The sequence below is a fragment of the Typha latifolia genome, chromosome 9 (assembly GCF_019914945.1).
Source record: "Typha latifolia isolate L0001 chromosome 9, TyphaL0001v2, whole genome shotgun sequence".
Lineage (NCBI taxonomy): Eukaryota > Viridiplantae > Streptophyta > Magnoliopsida > Poales > Typhaceae > Typha > Typha latifolia.
This window is the reverse complement of record NC_133094.1, coordinates 8,885,851-8,905,660: the sequence shown is the minus strand read 5'-3', so window position 1 is coordinate 8,905,660 and position 19,810 is coordinate 8,885,851. Positions and strand designations below refer to the sequence as shown.

At 36.2% G+C, this 19,810-nt stretch overlaps 1 protein-coding gene and 1 long non-coding RNA gene across 2 annotated transcripts; one reads left to right on the top strand and one right to left on the bottom strand.

Annotated features, from left to right (window-relative positions):
• Positions 1–1,576: 1,576 nt before the first annotated feature.
• On the top strand, positions 1,577–14,950 carry LOC140795626 (uncharacterized). The gene is made up of 3 exons (XR_012110326.1): positions 1,577–1,719; positions 1,817–1,942; positions 14,389–14,950. It is a non-coding gene; the product is annotated as an uncharacterized lncRNA (long non-coding RNA).
• Positions 12,496–19,137, bottom strand: LOC140795625 (uncharacterized). Its single transcript, XM_073148310.1, has 2 exons — positions 17,070–19,137; positions 12,496–13,056 (listed from the first exon to the last, which is right to left on the bottom strand). Exons 1-2 carry the CDS (start codon positions 19,083–19,085, stop codon positions 12,997–12,999), a joined length of 2,076 nt encoding a protein of 691 aa, XP_073004411.1. The 5' UTR covers positions 19,086–19,137; the 3' UTR covers positions 12,496–12,996.
• Positions 19,138–19,810: the final 673 nt, after the last annotated feature.

Below are 19,810 nucleotides of genomic sequence, written 5' to 3'. Positions count from 1 at the left end.
CAACCTATCAACTATAACATGTGGCTAAGTAAACTAATTACAAAACATACTCTTATATTCGCTCTCAAGATGGAGCCAGGATATGAATATCAAGAATCACCATCTTGGATAGCAAAGGAAAGAGAAGAGAAATTGGTAAGGCTTTAGTAAAGACATCTGCTAACTGATGTTGAGTCCGAATAAGTAGAAGTTTGATGGTGCCTTCAATAAGCTTGTTACGCACGAAATGATAGTCTATCTCAATATATTTGGTGCATTCATGGAAGATAGAATTGTTGGCAATATGAACAGTTGCTTCATTATCACAAAAAAAAAATATCAAAGCAAGTTCTTTAGAATCAACTTGAAAAATCTTCGAGCAACTATTGAAGCCAAACAAGCTCGCTAATTGTGGAAGCCAAAGTACAATACTTAGTCTCAACAGATGAACAAAATAGTGTAGTTTGTTTCTTGGCTTTTCAAGAAACTATTGAATCACTAAAAAAAAATATGTAAAAGCTAGTTACAGAATTCCTCGAATCTAGACAAGAACCCTAGTCATCATTGACAAAAGCTTAAAACTAAAATGAAGAAGAGGAAGAAAAACGAAGCCACTGTTTAGGAGAGGATTTGAGTAAATGGGATGAGAAGCATCAAGGTGAGGTTGAAAAATAAACTAATTTAATCTGTGGACAACAATTGTAGCATTAGGTCTGAAAATAGTCAAATATAACAACTAACCTTCGATAGCTAGTAGCATTTTAAAGCAAGTTACCTTCAAAAGAGCTCAGCTTAATTTTAGGATCCATTAGTAATTAATGGGTTTACAACTAAGAAATCGTATGTTTGCCAACAATTGCAAAGTATAATGTCACTAGAAAAGAAAAAAATCTATTTAGATGAATGAACTAGAAAGTATTTTAAGGAGCTAAGATCCTTTAATTTAAACTGACTATGAAAAAAGTGTTTGAGAGAATCAATTTTAAAGGGATTAGAACATATGATGATAATGTCATCAATATAGACAAGAAGAGCAACAAAAGAACCACTACTTTCCTTAGTGAACAAAGAATAATTTGACTTAGATTGAGTAAAGTCATGATGATGTAACTTTCAGACTTGAGAGAACTTTGAAAACTATTGTCAAGAGGCTTATTTCAAATCATATATCAATTTATGTAACTTATAGATAAGTCTCCCTGAGTAGTAGACTATTGTAATAAAGAAAAATTCAACGGAAGATCCATATAGACTTTTTCAAATAAGTCTCCATTGAGGAAAGTATTATTAACATCTAGTTGAACCAAGGGCTAATTGTTAAGAGAGGCAATAACAAGAAGGATTTTAACAGTGACAAGTTTAGCCACTGGAGAAAAAATCACAAGAAAATCAAGACCCTCTTGTTGACTATATCCTTTAGCTATTAAACTAGCTTTATATTTTTCTATACTACCATATATTTTATATTTAATCTTGTCTATCCATTTGCAGCCTATGAAATGTTTGCCCTTTGAAAGAGATATAGCAAGCTAAGTTTTTTTTGTTTCCATAGTTTGAAGCTTAGAATTCATATCATCTTTTCAATGTGAGAATTTAATAGTTTGATGGAAAATTTGTGGCTCATAATTAGAGAAAACAGTCATAATAAAAGTACTGCGAGATAGTGTAACATCCCGTGCAAAAAAAATGTGTGCGCCAGTATCATCTTTCCCCACTCTCTATGTTTTTCTATTTTTGTGGGTGAGATAAACATCCGAAATGCCCAATTAGATTTCAGATTTATCATCTTTAAAACTTTAGATTTATTTTCTTATTATTCTTCTCCCATTTCTTTTAGGGGGACTCTCCTTGTTTTCCATTTCTTCTTCTCCAACTCATTCCTTTCCCAACCAAGATTTGCAATAATGATTACTTGTCGATGGAGCATCATTACACTATTTTGAGACCACCATCGAACTCATTGGTATGTGATCTATCATCTCTATAAGATAATTTTATTTTTGTTAAGTATTTTGTGTTTAACTTCTCTTTTGTACCTTATCTTCACTAATGAAATTTGTTGGCTTGTCACCCCCATTCAACCGCATGTCTACCTGAATATCTTCTCCCTGTTGTCATCGTCGTATTGGTACCCCTTGTTGGCTCCCTAGATTCCTTGGTAAAATTTCACTATGAGAGCTCATTATTGATCTTATGAGCTCTTTTCGACTTTTATCAGTGTTGATCTCAAGCTACCTCAGATAGAGTATTCTTCCTTCTTTTATCTAGGTGTAGGGCTTGTCGTCGCGGAGTCACCGGCGACAGTAATGTCGATAGAATTTTCGTTTCCCTTTTCCCATGTTTTCACTCTTCATTATTATGTTTTGCTCCTTCTCTGCTCGAGCAAGCAGAAATTTCTTCTATGTTTGAGGGTGGGCCTTTTTACCCATTTCTCTTTAATTGCCTGGGTATTGGGTTGCAGGCCGTGCCCCACATAGACTCTTTTTTCAATTTTTTTTCTATTGTCCTAGCTACTTTCATAACAAAAATTATCTTACAATTTTATTAATTAAGGAAATTACTATTAGATGTTATGTTGTTTTTTTTATTGTTGTACCATCACTATTATAATCATAACATTAGGTGTATGAGCTCCCTTTAAGTTTATATAATTGTTATATTTGTTATTAATGTAAAATATGCATTAAATAATTATTTAGCTTATCATCATTAACATCATTAACTGAGGGTAGCTGATTAATTAGTACCTCATTTTAATCACTACTTTAGTTCACTAAATAATATATTATGCCTTAACTCAGGGTTAATTATTTAATTAAACATAAAATATTAGTTTGGCAATTCAAATCATAATATTAATAAATTTTTATACCAAGTATTAGATTGTTACATGCATCACTTTCAAGTCATGGGTTAGTGATATTCCATTAGGAATTGTGGACTATAGTTTGGGACTAGAAGATCTTATGCTTGTAACCCAACATGGAAATCCGATTGACAACCTATCGTTATTATTTAAATTAATTGTATAAATTAGGATTATTGTTACTCATCGACAATTATATTCGTCATATTGGTAGATCTGTTACCATACGAAGAGGATCCGATGGTGCAGTTTGGTTAACTTGGAAGCAATGTCCGGCAAGTGAATTCTCTATAGTCTAGAAATAATGTAATATTGAAGTGATGTTTTACTCTATGAGTTTATCGCATTCATATCATACATAGGTAGATGTTTATTCACTGTTTAGCATAATTATATTTAATTTACTACTTTATAGCTATTCATGGATTATAGGAGCATTTTTTATTATGATATTTGATGTGCATGTCTTATGATTGATGATGTTAATCACTGCACCACTTGCACGTATCACCCTGTAGTTAAGTTTCGTCTTGCTAGTGCCCGTTTACCTACTTAGACTAGGGTTAGGGGGCAGAGTGTATATTTATTACCTATATTTATATTGGCCAATGCTTGAGGTCGTGAGGTCATGAGGGGACTATCTGGCACTGCATGCGCCAGTTTGAGCAAGCGTAATACTATTGAATACTAAGACTAGACACTAGGTGATCTAAAATTATGATTAGAAGGTAGGGGTCGTAGACCTAGTGGTACCCGATGACGTAGGGTTAGGGTGTCTATTAAGTTGTGAGCTCTTTCCCGTTGTATGTGATGATTTTGCTCTATGCGATGATTCAACTACAAGTAATAATTCTGCTCTGTGCGATGATTTACTAAAGCGGTGATAATGTTGATAATGATGGACCTACGACTGGGGTCCTTAGTCTGGTGGTCACAGACAACCTATCATATGCAACGTCGCCAAACATGTACGGGTGATATTACCGCTAGTTGTCTATTCCTCGTCGATGTTTGAGATAATATGTGAGCCTATGTTTATTATGTGATGGATAGCTGTTTGAGCATGTTATGATAATTATGGCTATGACTTAGTGTGAGCTTTGAAAAACCCCTAGACACAAGTATGTATCTAAATACTAGGCAATGATAGCACTCGTTCGCTTAAGTAAAAGTCCGTAGAAATATTAAGAACGAAAGCAGAGATGAACGCCAAGATTTTAACATGAAAAAACCCAAATGGGAAAAAACCACGGATCCAAACTCGGATCAAAACCAATCACTAGAATAGTAGCAGTTACAAGACTGACTCACAAAACAACCCGTCGATCCAAACGACTTTGTTCTTCTCAGTCTTGCTCGCTAGAACCCCACGATTCACTGCTTCTCGTGATTGAAGTCCAACCTCAGTAACCCTCGAGATTGATCTTTCGTCTAGATAACCCTTAGGACGAAAGATTAACTTTTTAATGATGAGTGGAACCTTGTTAGTTGAAGAACCGATATAGCCTCAAGAAGTCTCCTTCAATAATGCTTCTTCAACCACCCTAGAGATAGGGCATCACAATCCTTATATATGATCTCCAAGATAGAGCCAAATCCAAGTCTTATTTGTACTCACAAAAGTCCAATTTTATCAAACTTCGTTGGTGCATTCGAACGCAGCCCGGGTGCGTTCGAACGGCATGACTTGATCTCAGGTGCGTTCGAACGGGCCCGAGTGCGTTCGAACGCGACAACTTGAATTCTTCAGGTTGCGTTCGAACACGTTTATGAATGCAGCTCTCGGTCTGTGTGAACGCAGTACCCGCGTTCGACGCGTTTGTGAACGTGGCTTTCTGTCTGTGTGAACGCAGTACCCGCATTCGAACGCGTTTGTGAACGTGGCTCTCTGTTTGTATGAACGCAGTACCCGCGTTCGAACGTGTTTGTGAAAGCGACTCTTTGTCTGTGTGAACGCAGTACCCGCATTCGAACGCGTTTGTGAACGCGGCTCTCTGTCTATGTGAACGCAGATTCCGCGTTCGAATGCGTTTGTGAACGCAGCTCTCGGTCTGTGTGAACGCAGTACCCGCGTTCGAACGCGTTTGTGAACACGGTGTGAACTCAACGGCTTTTCTCCAATAATCTTGCAATTCTTCAAATCAGAGATATTCTAGACTTGTGTAAAGCTCATATACAGAAAAAATACACTTAGAATATTTTGTACACAATTGCCAACAATAAAAACCTAACAATCTCCCCATTTGGCAATTTGTGACAAAACACCTAGGTTACAAGATATTACAAAGACTTCAAACTGGGCAATCAACAAATCTAGAATATTTTGCCAATCAATCCCTGCAAATAAACATATATCAATCCAAGATCAAGTAAAAATAACTTGAAATGAATAAACAATCCAAACACAATTTATCAATGGAGCATAAGTTCAAAAGTACTTAAGTAGACAAAGTTCACAATTACTCCAAGCAAAGTTATAAGCAAGATTATAAAGACTCTAAAGACTCTAATAAACTCCCCCTATTACCATGCTCCCCCTACACACCTAAACACCTAGACACTCTCCCCATTTTTGACACAAAAGCCAAAGACTAGGAACTCGAAGGAAACTGACGCTGAAGAATCGTCGACACAGAGTCAAGTACAGTCCCCTGACGAGCTTTCTCAGCTCGTAAATCATTCACTGCCGAATGGAGATCCTGCACTTGAGTACTAAGCTGATCGAATCGATCAGAGTACTGTGGTAACTCCCCCTTAGAGTGAGATGTGTCACCGTCAGAGCTATCATCAGAACTATCGAGGTGCGATGAACGACCAGCGACGGAAGAGGACGGTTTGAGAGGAGACGACTAGTTGTGAGCTTGACTCCACTTAAGAGTAATCTGATCCAACAGTTTGTGCGAAGTAAGGGAAGGTTCCGAAGCATCCACACGCACCCCACTCTAAGTGCACAAATTTGTAATAAAGATGCCAAACGGTAACCCCTCACGAGGTGCTTCTTTCTGTGTAGCTGTGAGTATTGAATCATAGATCACCGCAGCCAAATCAACCAAGACTCCAGATAACATTGCATGAAGAAGGAATGCACGATCCAGACTAATACTGAATGTCGAGTCTTGGGGGTGACATTGTATAGACAAAACAGGTGAAGCATGCGAGCCACGAACGTCAGCTTCGCATGCGGCATCATGTTTCCCTTCCAACGTTCCCCTTTGATCAGTACAGTGCCAGCATATTCATCGACATCTGGAAGTGGAGCAGACGTTGGATACTGGAACTCACCATCAGGAAGACGAAGTTCAGCGCGAATAACATCTGAGTCCAAGTATATAGACACCCCACACACCGAACAATTTCCACATAAGCAGTCCCGCTCATCCCACACACCGATAACCATCCTCGCTTAGTAAATATATGTTCTATCCCCTAAAAAGAAAAATCAGAAATGACCATGGGTCATTCACAGATAACAGGACGGGTGCCAAAATTATGTTTGTAACGCCCCGCAGTCGTAGATGTTGAAAACTTGGGAGCCGAAGTAGGTGAGGAAGGCGGCCTAGGTTTCTTGGAAACTGCAGCTTTTTTAGGCATTCTTGAGAAAATAACAAGATGCAAAATTCAATACATGCCCAAAGCAAACAAAAAGATAGCAAGAAATTAAAAAAATCCAAGAAATCATGAAGGCCCTAAATAAAATCCATCATCCACTTGAAAATGCTAAGATATCACGTTCAATCACACAAGAAACATCAAGATAGTAACTTTAACGTGATCAAAACTCGAAAACGCACGAAATCAATCAAGATCAAGAGACTTAATTTAATAAAAAATAGGAAAATTGATGGATGATCATACCTCGCAAAAGTGAAGAAAAACTAAGAAATTCGGCTGAAAGATGCTAGATCCGGAGGAGAACTACCCTTTAAAAGGGTTTGTGGTGAGAAATTTGATGGAAATGAAGGGTTTCTAGGGTTTGGAAGATGGAAGATGAAAACTCTTGGGTTCGGACGCAATATATAAAGAATTCTCGAGTGCGTTCAAACGCACCAGTCTGCGCGTTCGAACGCGCCGGTCACCGCGTTCGAACTCAAAAATTTGCGTTCGAACGCCCTTTTTTTTAAATAAAAAATCTAAGAAAAAAAATCAAAAAATCTTTTTGGAGATGCACCTCTAAACATTCAAAATAGATTCAAGACATAGAATATGACAATCGAATGAAATAAGTCATACACAGATCAATCAAATCATCAAAAGCATATTATTAACAATTATAATGCATCACTCAAAATTAAATTAATCTTGATTGATCATAACAATATACATATGCAAGGTGAGCATAGATAACATGAAACATTCTTCTTAAATAAACTTTCCTATTTAAATAATGATACAACACAGTAGTCAAACCGACTTAGTATTTAATTGCACTTTTCGACTTATTCTCCATAACCGAACATGAATTTTTCCTGTAATATTTTTTATACATAAATCATATAGGTGCAATTATGGCTTTCACACACGAGTAGGTAGCCTTTTTTCTTGTAGTACATATCAAACAATGTGCAAGAAGATATTCACAAACATCAAAAATTTTATTTAATTTGCAAGCAATGTACTGAGTCAAATTGGACTCTAAACAAGATAGCTTTCACACAAACTCATTGTAGCCTTTTTTCATTGATATTTTATGAACGCATTTGTGATGACTAAGTATGATGTCAAACTGTGCAAATCAACGTTAATAGTGAGCTATTTAAAAAAAATTTCATGATGTCATGCTCACTCAAGAATATACACACGTTATGAGTGCATTAAATTTAGTTTAATTATCATAGAAGTCGAGAGAGTGAACAAATCAGAAATGATATAATATACTGCAAGATGACAGAATTGACTATCATAACCCATAATTAAGAGAAAAATCATATTTATATATCAAGAGTATATTATTGAATTTAGGAGTGCATCAAATTTTTTTTATGACAAAAACTCTTGACAAATCTGAAACTAAAATAAAAGAAAAGTTCATAGTAAAGAAAACCTAAAAAGAAACGAAAAGAAATAATAAAAAAGAAACACGCAAACTAAACCAAAAAAAAATCAATCCAAAGCACAAAGTAGGGTTGTGAACGCAGTACCCGCATTCGAACGCGTTTGTGAACGCAACTCTTGGTCTGTGTGAACGCAATACTCGCGTTCGAACGCGTTTGTGAATGCGGCTCTTTGTCTGTGTGAACGCAGTACCCACATTCGAACGCGTTTGTGAACGCGGCTCTTTGTCTGTGTGAACGCAGATTCCGCGTTTGAATGTGTTTGTGAACACAGCTCTCGATCTGTGTGAACGCAGTACCCGCGTTCGATCGCGTTTGTAAACGCGGTGTGAACTCAACGACTTTTCTCCAATAATCTTGCAATTCTTCAAACCAGAGATATTCTAGATTTGTGTAAAGCTCATATACATGAAAAAATATACTTAGAATATTTTGTACACAATTGCCAACAATAAAAACCTAACAAGCTTGGTATAAATTATTTATGGATTTGATAGTTTAAATGATACATATCATGTGTTCTTTATTTAATACATGTAAGCTATTGATATGAATATATTGCATGGACACATTACCATAATCATGTTGGCATAAATATGTTCCATGTGACATCCTTCATTATCATATTTTTTTACTTTAAAGATGTATACTTGCTGGGCTTTATGCTTACCACCTTTTGGTGGAAACATTTTTTTTTTCAAATTAGTAGATGACCCCGAGTCTGTGGAGGAGCTGGTGAATATCTAATTATACTTTTCTTTATTTATTTTAGTATTGTAAAATAAGTTATATGAATTCTAGCCTCTACGCGGGCATTTTTTTTGATGAGGTGTATAGATACGTATTTTGGGGCTTGTTGCAATTTGTGGTAATTTAAACTTCATTTAACTTATTTTTATTTGTGAAAATATTAGGTTTTATCCTATATATTATGTACAAACATTGACCATCAGGTCACGTAGAAACCATGTGGGTTCTACCATGTGAGGAGCACGTGTTTTTGGAGTGGGTGTTACAGATGGAGACAAAGTATCGTAAGAAAGGTAATTGGATAGGGTATAAAGAAGAAAAAGAAGCATGTGGAACAGTTTTGACTAACAAGTTACAACAAAAATCTTTCAAATAAAATAAAGGTTTAATATGTCTAGCAGTTATTTGAAAAGGAACCGAATCAGAGATTAGTTTTTGAGACAATTGATAATAAGATTTATTAAAAAGAGAAGTATGATCATTTAAAGTAACAGCATTAGTGTTGAAACCAGGAATAGAAGAAGAGGAACTAGAGATTTCAAGTACTGGTTTGGGCAACACCAAATTTGAAAATGGATCAATAAAAGCATCTGAATGAGAAATATTGTGAAAAGGAAAGATATGCTCATGAAAAATCACATCACGAGAAACAAAGAAAGACTTAGATCGAATATCATAAAGTCTATAGTCTTTAATACTTGGTGGGTAGCCAGCAAACACATAAGGAACAACTCTAGAATGGAACTTTATCCTATGAGAAGGTAAGGTAGAAGTAAAACATAAGTTGTCAAAAACCCTAAGAGAATGATAATCAAAAGAAGTATTGTAAAAAAACTGAAAAAAGTTTGATTCTCAAAACTTAAGAAAAAAATTATGTTGATTAAGTAGCAGCGAGGATGCACTCTCCAAAAAATTTGATAGAAACTTGAGATTGAAAGAATAGTGCACAAGCCACATTGAGGAGGTGTTGATGCTTTGTTTCCACTACCAAATTATGTTTAGGTCTATCCATACAAAAGAAAACTGATGAAGAACTCCTTTCGAGTTGAAGAAATCTGTGAATTGAAGCTCTAGAGCATTATTAGATCTAAATCTCTTAATGACTTGAGCATAAGAGTCATGAAACCCCGTCAAAAAAGACATCATATACTCCATGTCTCCATGTGATAATGATCAGTAAAAGCCTTAGTCCCTTCAGAAACACATTTTTCACATAAACACATAAGTCTGTAATTACTAAGTTCCTCCCACCAAATAGTTTTCAATTTAGTGAAATAAACATTAACATTGAAGTCAAGAAGACGAAGAGATTGATCGTGAGAAGGAAACACACTAGTGCTCTAATACCATATTGAGACAAGAGAGGAGAAATTATGTGAAGCTTTTTATTGACTAATCTTATCCAAATACAAGAGAAAGTCAAAGGCTAAATAGTAGGATATCTTAACAAACTCTAACAAGTTACCGGCTATACACTAATAATTAAGCTAACAAACTCTTAACAACCTACCAGTTATAACACATGGCTAAGTAAAACTAATTACAAAACATAGGGATAAAGAGAAAAATAGCATATGACTTTAGCAATAACATTATAAAGTGCATGTAGATGTAGGTTTAAATTGGCAGTCATAGAGTTGTACACTACAAGGTGAGTTCAATATTAAACTAGGCATAGAAGTTTATCGCATTGCACATGTAGTGGCAACATTAGGAAGAAAGCCCAAACCCTAACCGACGAACTCTGAATTGTATGAAACCATAATAGCCTCTCAAATCACCCACTGGTCGAGGAAGAATACTGCCTATTTGGATTTCGATCTCATATTGCGATTGATTTTGACCCTTCAATCTCGAAGCCCTACTAGTTGAGTTCTACTATATTGTTGATTTCCAACACCAATCTCGTCACCTTACTAGTCAAGTTCTCTAGTTATGCTCCACTATGCAAAAACGGTAACTTCTTTCTTTCGTCATTTGCTAGATTTTTCCTAACTAGTATACTAAAGCAATGGAATAGGTGGAAAAGCATTCATTAAGATTTGACATGGTTTTTCCAATTTGGGATCTCTTATGATATGTCCCATGCTTTAACTTGTAGTGTATAAGTTCATGACCGTTCATTTAGACCTACACTTATATGCACTTGATAATGTCATTGCTAAAATAATCTTTGATTTGTCTCTTAACTCATATTGGATTTTGTTTGTGTACATTAGATCTGCCAAACAAAATATGTTGCTTGTAATGATCTAATTTTGAAGCTTTGTGTCCACTCTACTATAGCACATGATAATTTACAATAAGGTAAGAGGGGCAATGAGGAACCATATGATAGAGTAGTTTGCTCTAAAATAAATGATAATAAGGAACCATATTTTAGCCTCTTGTGACTTTAGTTTTTTTTTAAATCCATGGATTAGGCCTACATTTTCTCCTTTCATTATAAATTAGTTGATTAATTAGCTAATTACATTTTTTTGGTAGGAAATCAAACGAAAATTATCAAAATATAAGATTCTAAGAAGTTTCTAAAGTTTTTTTTTTTTTACATAATTTTAGTCTACAATAACATACGTATTTTAGGCCCATAATATCTGAATAGTGAAATTGAAGTTTGGAGGGGGATATAGAAACCCAGACTACTAGGAGAGAGATATGGAAAATTGAAACTAAGTCAAATTAGAAAAGTCAAAAGGTCAAAGACTAGATCTAAATTAGTCTAGAAAACTGAATTAGAATCAAGCTCTAAAACTAAAATCAAGTAGAAGATGGAAGTTTCAATTTGAGTCAAAATGTAAAAACTAAGAGTAAGAAGTGGAAAAGCACAACAAACACACTTCAACGATTTTTATGTCATAGAAAAAACTCTCGAATAGAGAGAAAAAAAAAACCACAACAAACACACTTTAACGATTTTTATGTCATAGAAAAATCTCTCGCATAGAGAGAAAAAAAAACCACATATCCAATCAACGTTCTGAAAAAATTTATTTCACAATCAAATGTAAATATAAAATTTACTTATAACCACTCTCATCATACTCTGCAAGGTCAAAGACAGATTGTCCTTCTCTAGCTCGAATGGTCAAATAAATTGCTCCTCATTGATTGATTGCACTAAATGCAATGTAGATCAACCTTAGTAGATGGTAGATGTGCTCGTTGTCCTTTAAACTCTTCTGATGCTTCAAACATTATAGTCGAACTCCAATCAACAGACATATTAAATCTCGTCAACTTAGGTTAGAAAGTAAGCTCCTTAAGAAAACTAGAATTCTAAGTCACTTAAACTTTAATCTCCCTTGAGTACTCTCTATTAATGTAATCTCTAACATCCTTTCATAAGTATATTAGAACATTCTTGATTCGTCCCAGGGGAATCCCAAATAGAATCACCAAGTTTGAACCAGTTTTTGACTTCCTGTGTCTAATTCACTAGCAGAGGTGTGCACCCAACTTATTCGGTGAGAAAGCTTATGTTAATTTCGTATCGAGGTGTGCACTGCATTGTTTGCAATGCACTAACCTGTAAACTGAACACTTGCATTTTAACTCAATTTCACTAGTGAACATTTTTCTACAAGTTATATGCCTTAGACCTTACATTACATTTAAATTATAAATCATATTTAAAGCGTTTTAAATCCACGAACCGGTGGTTATATAATTTTGCACTTACACAAACAATGAATCACATTGGATGTGATGTCAAGTCTTTTTCAAAACTTTTTTTGATTAAAATGTGTTATCAAGTATTATCTAATGGAGATGCGATCACAAATTTTGTAAACTTTTTTTGCATGGCAGGCCAATGCAATTTTTGCTCTACATATTCCAGCAAAATAGTATGATCGATGTTCCATAATTATTGCAATTATCATTCACGCATAGTAAAGCACAAGAAATTGCACTCTTTAGAAACAGAAATGAATTACATTAGCAATGCTTCAGGCATTACTTCTTTGCAGATCTTATTGCTAGTCATATGATAGACAAATGGAATACTGAGGATTTACAAGAAAGTAAAGCAGGGAGAGCACTACTTGCAAGTTAGGTGCTATCTTCATGGCTTCCTTGTGCACTGCTAGGTTTCACGTCGAAGTATCTATAGGAAATTACTATTTCAGTGGTAAGTAGATGTATCAGTATGCCGGTAACTGTATCTCAATGGTTCATGGTAGAGCCAGCCCAACTAAGAAGGATTAAAGTACTTGGGAAGCCGTAATATTTGGAGAATTACCTGTCACCATATTAACAAATATACCTTTGCCATGGTATAAACTATAAAGGAATCATACCCTTCTGAAGCACGTCATCAACTGGCATGGCAAAATACCTTATTACAATTTACGTGCTTTCATTTAATCCCAATGAGGCGCTGCGGCAGCGCCTTCTCTTTGATCTAGCCTGCAACATGCAGCAGCATTGGTAATGATTAGTATCATTATCTGATGCATAGCAAAGAAGTCACTGGCTAACAAAAGATAATTAGTTCAGAGACTTTCAATTATGAAAAGAGTAAATTTAAAAATATTAGTATCATTATCTGATGCATAGCAAAGACGTCATTGGCTAACAAAAGACAATTAATTCAGAGACTTTCAGTTATGAAAAGAGTAAATTTAAAGATTCCTCTTTTAACAAGGACGAAAGGTCTCACAAGTAAAAACTCTTTCTATTGCTGCAACCTGAAATGGATTCAATGTTTCAGAGAATAGCAAAGAGAATGCAAAAGTCTTCCAGGTAACTGTTACAGCAAAGCAATTGATACCTGTTATATTAGGTGGTGACTAGGATACAATCATACAACATACCCAGAGAAATCTTAGATGCTTTCCCAACATTAACTCTGGTTCTAAGTAAAACATCATGTTATAAGCAACATCAAATTATTTTCTTGTTAAATCACTACTATTTCTCATTGAAGTTTGTGCAGATTAATTGATCCTTACTTAAGTTCAGAAAGCATTTGTAAAAATTGAAAAGCATATCATTGTACTAACGGCCTCACCTTATCCTGTAGGCTTTTCTCTACACATACTAAACATACTACCTACAATCAGGTTCTCATATAGAATACAGAAAGCAAATGAATCTGCTCTTGATAAATTAAGGCAAGGTATAAAAAGTACTAAAATACAATCAAGTGTTGGGTAATCTGTCGATTACAGATTTAAAAAATTCTCTTCTAGCTAAATGGATTTCATAATGTTCTCCGGAACAGAAAGGAAAATATCTTCTCTTTTAAGGAGCAATTTGGTTCATTACATTTGCAACTACGGGTTGGACGTCTAATTATCCTGGTGGTAATTATAGTACATTGTACCTAAACCTGTGGCTCACTTTCTCTAAGTAATGGGGAAGAGGACAGAGACATGCCACCAAAAGACTACTGAGACAAAAGTCGAAGCTTCTGTTACCAAGATGTTTACTTCCATTGTATGTAATATACTTCGTACCAAAGCCATATAAGCTCTACATCTGGAGAATCTGTGAATCCCCTCCTTTTATTCAAAAACTTTCCAGGGGTCACATCATGGTATCCCAGTTGAAAGATAAAAAGAATTGCTCAAATTTTTGGAGAAACTAAGGACACTTGGATATTGCTTTCACTTCTACTGAAATTCATTTTAGAAATTTGTTAGTACACAAATTTTAAAGGCCATATGTTAAGAAATTGTTATGTACATTTTCAGGTTCTTGCTTATAATTAGATGAAGATCTTATATTTGTTAACAGGAACAATCAATGGATATGGGGAAACTAAATTTAGGAGAATGATCCGAGGGGTTCAAATCAATGAGGCAAATCAACTCTTACCATTGCTTTCTCAAATGGAAGCAATGAATTTCACAAGGGGAAGATGATAAAAGTGTGAACATTCAGGCAAGCCATTAGTGAATTATGGTATAAGATGATCAATGATAGAGGGTCTAATCAGCCCAAAGCTTGATACTTTCATATGCTCCCGTAGCAATAGCATACTTGATAATTTCTCATCATAACACGTGAATATGTTTTGTAACATATTCAAAGCTACATGTCTTTCATAATGTTAGTTTATATTAATTGCTCAGCAACTAAATGATAATGGTTGTTGCAGGAGACCTTTGTTTTAATGAGGGATGGTGAGAATTCCTTGGCAGATTTAGTTTCCTAGTTCGAATAGGTCAAAAGAGAATTTACCCATATCGGTATCATAAAATGTAACAAAAACACATTAAAACAAGCCTAATTATAAACAAATGAAAAATTATAAGAAACACGTAAAATTGCCATAACTAATGACAGAAAAAAAGAACTCGAGTAACTTTAATTAAAGTATTTTAAACTATACTAAGCTTGAATAAAATATTGACATCAAGACCAATTGACAATTCTCTTATCTGCAATTTCTGTGTCAGCCTTTATGCTTCTACATCAAATATGATTTGGTGCTGACGCCTAAATAAGTCAGTGAAGTCAACAAACATACTACATTGACACATTTGAACTCGACCCTCTGGCATGTCAACATTGCATAATCCTAGCAGGCATACTTATTCTAGTAGGTAAACACCTTCAAGTCAAAGTTCTCTCTCCTAGACTTATCAAATTTTGGAAAAGTGAAAAATCCTCTAATCAGTTACGCAGAAAAAAGAAAAGAAATGTTGATACTTGATTAGTTTCTACCGGAGTCTGCTTGAATAAGTTTTCCATACAAAGGGGAGTGAAAGTGCTTTAATAAGCTTTGTTTTACTTAAAGTACCTTCAAATTGAGAAATCGTATACTCACCAACTATTCTAGAAACTTAAAACTTTTAGAGAATTTGTTTCTTTCTTTTATATTCTAGTACTCTCCATAACTTTTAGGTTTGAGACATTTTTGAGATGTCTAAAAAGTGGACTTGACTTAAATAGACATAGGTATTTCCTATTTAATTATCAAGATAGACCTAGTGAAATTCAAATTCAGGAACTTCTGCTTTAATACCATACTAACTAAGAAAAAACTTTTAATTTTTTTAAAAGCTTAAATTGTTAGAGAATAGTAGTTTTAATCTTTTATTTTTATGTTCTATCACCCCTCCTTACTTTTGGGCTCAAGACATTGTGCTAGGCCCAAAAAATAAATGCAAAACAAATGGATAGATCTTTATCTCTTAAGAGATAGATATGCTCGGACGGACTCGAGCTTAGGACTTCCTACTCCCATGTTAACTCACCCACAAACTCTAAAAGCCCTTAGAGAATAATGGTTTCTATTTTTTTTTAATATCTGAACAATGTTATTGGCGATGGTTTCTCACAAACCCAATAATTAAAAGTCATGATTAAAGTTAAAATAGTTCTGTTGGCAAAGAATTAACAAAAGGTTTCTGGTTTGGACACTGAAGAACAAAACCCACCAAGTCCAATCTAACAGTAAACAAAAAAACATAAGATAGATATAGTTTGGAAACAGTTTTGAAATATTCAGCTCTTTCTACTTGGACAAAGATCACATAATGCAAGTCATCTTAGTTGTTTGCAAGCACATGATACATCTGAGAAGTATCTGTGAGGGGGAAGAAAACCTAAGGACAATGATAGTACAAGGCTCCCTCAATTTGTAAACCAAGGACACAATCTATTTTTACTTATTTATAAGAATAGTTGCTCAATAAATCTGCAGTCCCTTCAGTTATTTGAGGAAATAAAATTTCAACCTATCAAATGAGAATAAGACATCAAAATCTTCAAATACACTCAGGAGCTGCAGGGTTCATGAATAAGTTATGAAGGTAAGTAATTTCATTACGTATCTAAATTCAAATGTGAAGAAGTAGAAGTCTATGGATGCCAAGGACAAGGAGATAGACAGGACCCTCGAAGCTCAATTGCTTTATCAACAGAAAAAAAAAAATAATAAATATATATATATATATAATTCAACTGGACATCTAATTTAAACACCTTATTGACAATTAGAGTCTAATGAATTAGTTAACCTAATACAATGAGATGCTGATATGGGAAGTCCTTCCAACTGAATTATTTAAATGAATAGGATAAAAAGACGAAATGGTTCAAAAATGAAGTCATTTAGCCTATGTAGCTATGCAAGACGCAACCCTGTTCTATATTTCCATTTCAGACAGGATTAGAAAAGGGTTAGAGAAAGGATTAAACTTCAACTACGAAAAGGGAAGCATATCACCATGCACATGGACATCCGATGTGGATAAAGGGGAAATATCATATATAATAGCATGAAAATTACCTTGGAAAATATAACTTTTCGCAGAAAGTCAAGAGAAAGAAGTTGCATCTAGATTGTTGTTATAAAATCAAACACAACAGAAAAGAGAGCAAGATTCATCAAGAAATTTACGCTAATGCCTGATTAGTTCTAAGAACCCTAACACCAAAGAAACTTCAGTCATTTTATAATGGCTAACCTTAGAAGACAGAGGAGGTAAAGAAGACTGGCGTGCACTTTTTCCTGCTGTTGCTTTCTTAATTTCTTTAAGTTGACATGCTATTTCCTCTAAGAGCTGCAGCTGGAAAGTCGCCTTTTCCCTTTGATCCACTGAGAAGCTCAACTTCTCTCTTCCTTGTTGGATGATCTTCAGCCTTTCTCTTAAGAGCTCAACTTCATTTTGAAGTCTGAGTTTTTCACCATCAACAGCAGACATCGAGCTCCTCCTTAAATCATGTGGAGCTCTATCACAGGATACGCCAACTAACTTCATCCAATTTGCCATATCCGAACAACTTCTGCGGTTGTTGATCCCCAGTGCTATCAAACTTGTCCTTGTTATATTAGATGAACAATCAACAATGTTAGCTCTAAATGTTTCATGTCCCACAAGGTCATTTGCTGATATGCCTGAACCACAAGAAATTGGATGTTGTCCCATATGTTCCACATTATCATTGTCACTCAGGTTTATTTTGTCATCAATGACATGCACATCATGTACAAGTGAATCGGTTTCCAAAGATAAATCATGACATATTTTGTCCACATTTTGACCATTTTTGTGAAAGAAGCCATCTAAACAAAGTCTCATTCTATCTTCTTTCTCTGGTGTGACATTATCTCCATCAATTAAATGTGAGTTTCCGTCGTAGACTCGATGTCCCACAGAAGGACTAGGTTCCTGGCTCTGAGATGGAAATGGGTCAACTTCCATAGTCACCATGCCCTTCTCCTGAAATTCCATATATTGTTCATCTCCAGTGCCTGGCACTTCTAGATGATGCCTTTCAACACTATGATCATCCTTAGCATGATAATCTGGATCGTCAACCAAGCACAGGGGATGTGATGCACTGTCATAACAACTTTTGCGATCTCGTCTCCCTGCAGGTAATTGTCGAGAATCATCAACAAATGACATTTGGCTAACCATCTTTCCTTTCTTTTCTATGGAGTCACTGATTTGCTTCAGGATTACGCCAGGATCATCGGACGAATCAAAGAAAGAGGTTAGCTGCTGTTCCATTGTCATCTCCATTTCGCGCTCAATGTTTCTTGGTTGCTGCCCATCCTTACCAGTCTTATGCAACATCTGCCGGTAAGCGTCGACTTCCTTCTCCAAAACATGCTTCTCTCTTTCCCGTCTCACAATTATCTCCTTGAGAATTGCCATCTCTTCCTGATCGTACGCAGACTTCTCTTCGATCAGCCTCTGATAGTGCCGCGTTTCCATCTCTATCGCCCCCTTCTCCTCCTGGAGTCGCAGGATCATCGCCATGGCCTCATCAGCAGCACCCGCAGCAGCGCTCCGCTCTTTCTCCAATTCCCGACAAAGGCCGACGCGCGCCGTCCGCTCCTCTTCAAGCGCCCGCTCCATATTCCTCACCTTAACTTCCAAATCTACCTCCATTTCGCCCTCATACTTTTCCAATCGATCACATCCCGTATCATTATCAGAATCCGATGGCTCCGACGGTGGAGTCCGATCCCCTTCCCAACTCAACTGGATAGTCGGGGCTCCGCTATCAAGCTGATGAGATGATCGGCGCCGGCGACGACAGAGGACTCCCTTGCCCTGCGCGGTCCTGGAAGAGCTCGCCGACTCCAGCGTCTTGGGAGCGGCGGAGACGGAGCCGGAGGAGGAGGTGGAGCCATCCTCGTTGTTGCCCTCCAGGCAGATGAAACCATCGAAGGGCAGTCGCGTGCGGACGGAATGGTGGACGCCGGAGATCTTGGCAGTGGGGTAATCGACGAGGAGGGACTGGAGGCAGGTAGGGTTAGGGTTAGGGTTGGGGTTAGCGTGAGGGTCGGGGTGGCCGAAGAGGCCGTCGCAGGAGGGGCAGGGGAGGGCGAGGCCGAAGAGGGACAGGAACTTGGAGGCGAGGAAGGCGAGGGCGGCGGCGGAGAGGAAGAGATAGGCGATGGCGAGGTCGAGGTAGGCGCCGACGAGAGAGCGGAAACTCCAGCGATCGATTACTCGGCACGGCGCCATGTGAATAAAAAAAGAGAGCAAATTAGCTATGAAACTTTTAGAAGGAGGAGATGGGAGTAAAAGGGGAATTAAAGCAAGCAAAGGGGTTATTTGAATAATAATATGAGTCCGTTAGTTGCACAAATAGTGAAGGAATGTTTCATTCCACACCCCGACTTATCGGTGTATTCTGGAATTCACCTTCAACTTTTTTTAAACTATTTTTAGTTTCATCCTTATAAATGTTCGATAAACTAGAACAATCGTAATTGTTAATTCCGTACTTTCCATGGTTTAGGGAAAACCAAGGGTCGACATTAAAATAAAGATATATAAAGGGGGCGGAATGGAAGAATTACCCACAGAAAAAACAAGGAGATGTGCGGATAGGACACATGGTGTTTGTTTTACACGTGGGGTGAGCTGGATGTATCAGATCTGAGATTGGATTAATTTGTCGGCTTTTGATTCTTAGGATTCTATTATTAGTTTAGGATCCTTAATTTAAATTTGGGTGAGTTTTTCGCGGAGATCGGTGATCGCCACGTGGAGAACGCAGGGAAGTCAGTAGTCTGATTCAAGGTCGGTTTTGTTGGTAGAATTAAGCTGCAATTGTATAGTACTGAACTTGGGGCAATTTGCAACAATTATTAAATTACAATTTCGGACTTTTTTTACTGATTTAATCCTAACAAATCTCAAAAAGACGGCAATATTCTAAAATTATTACCCATCACCTATATAAT

Excerpts from the sequence above, each read along its gene's own strand:
- LOC140795625 (XM_073148310.1), bottom strand. The coding sequence starts at position 19,085 with ATGGCGCCGTGCCGAGTAATCGATCGCTGGAGTTTCCGCTCTCTCGTC. Across the intron at positions 13,057-17,069 it reads TACCTCCTCTGTCTTCTAAG|GCTAGATCAAAGAGAAGGCG; the intron begins GTTAGCCATTAT and ends TGCATGTTGCAG.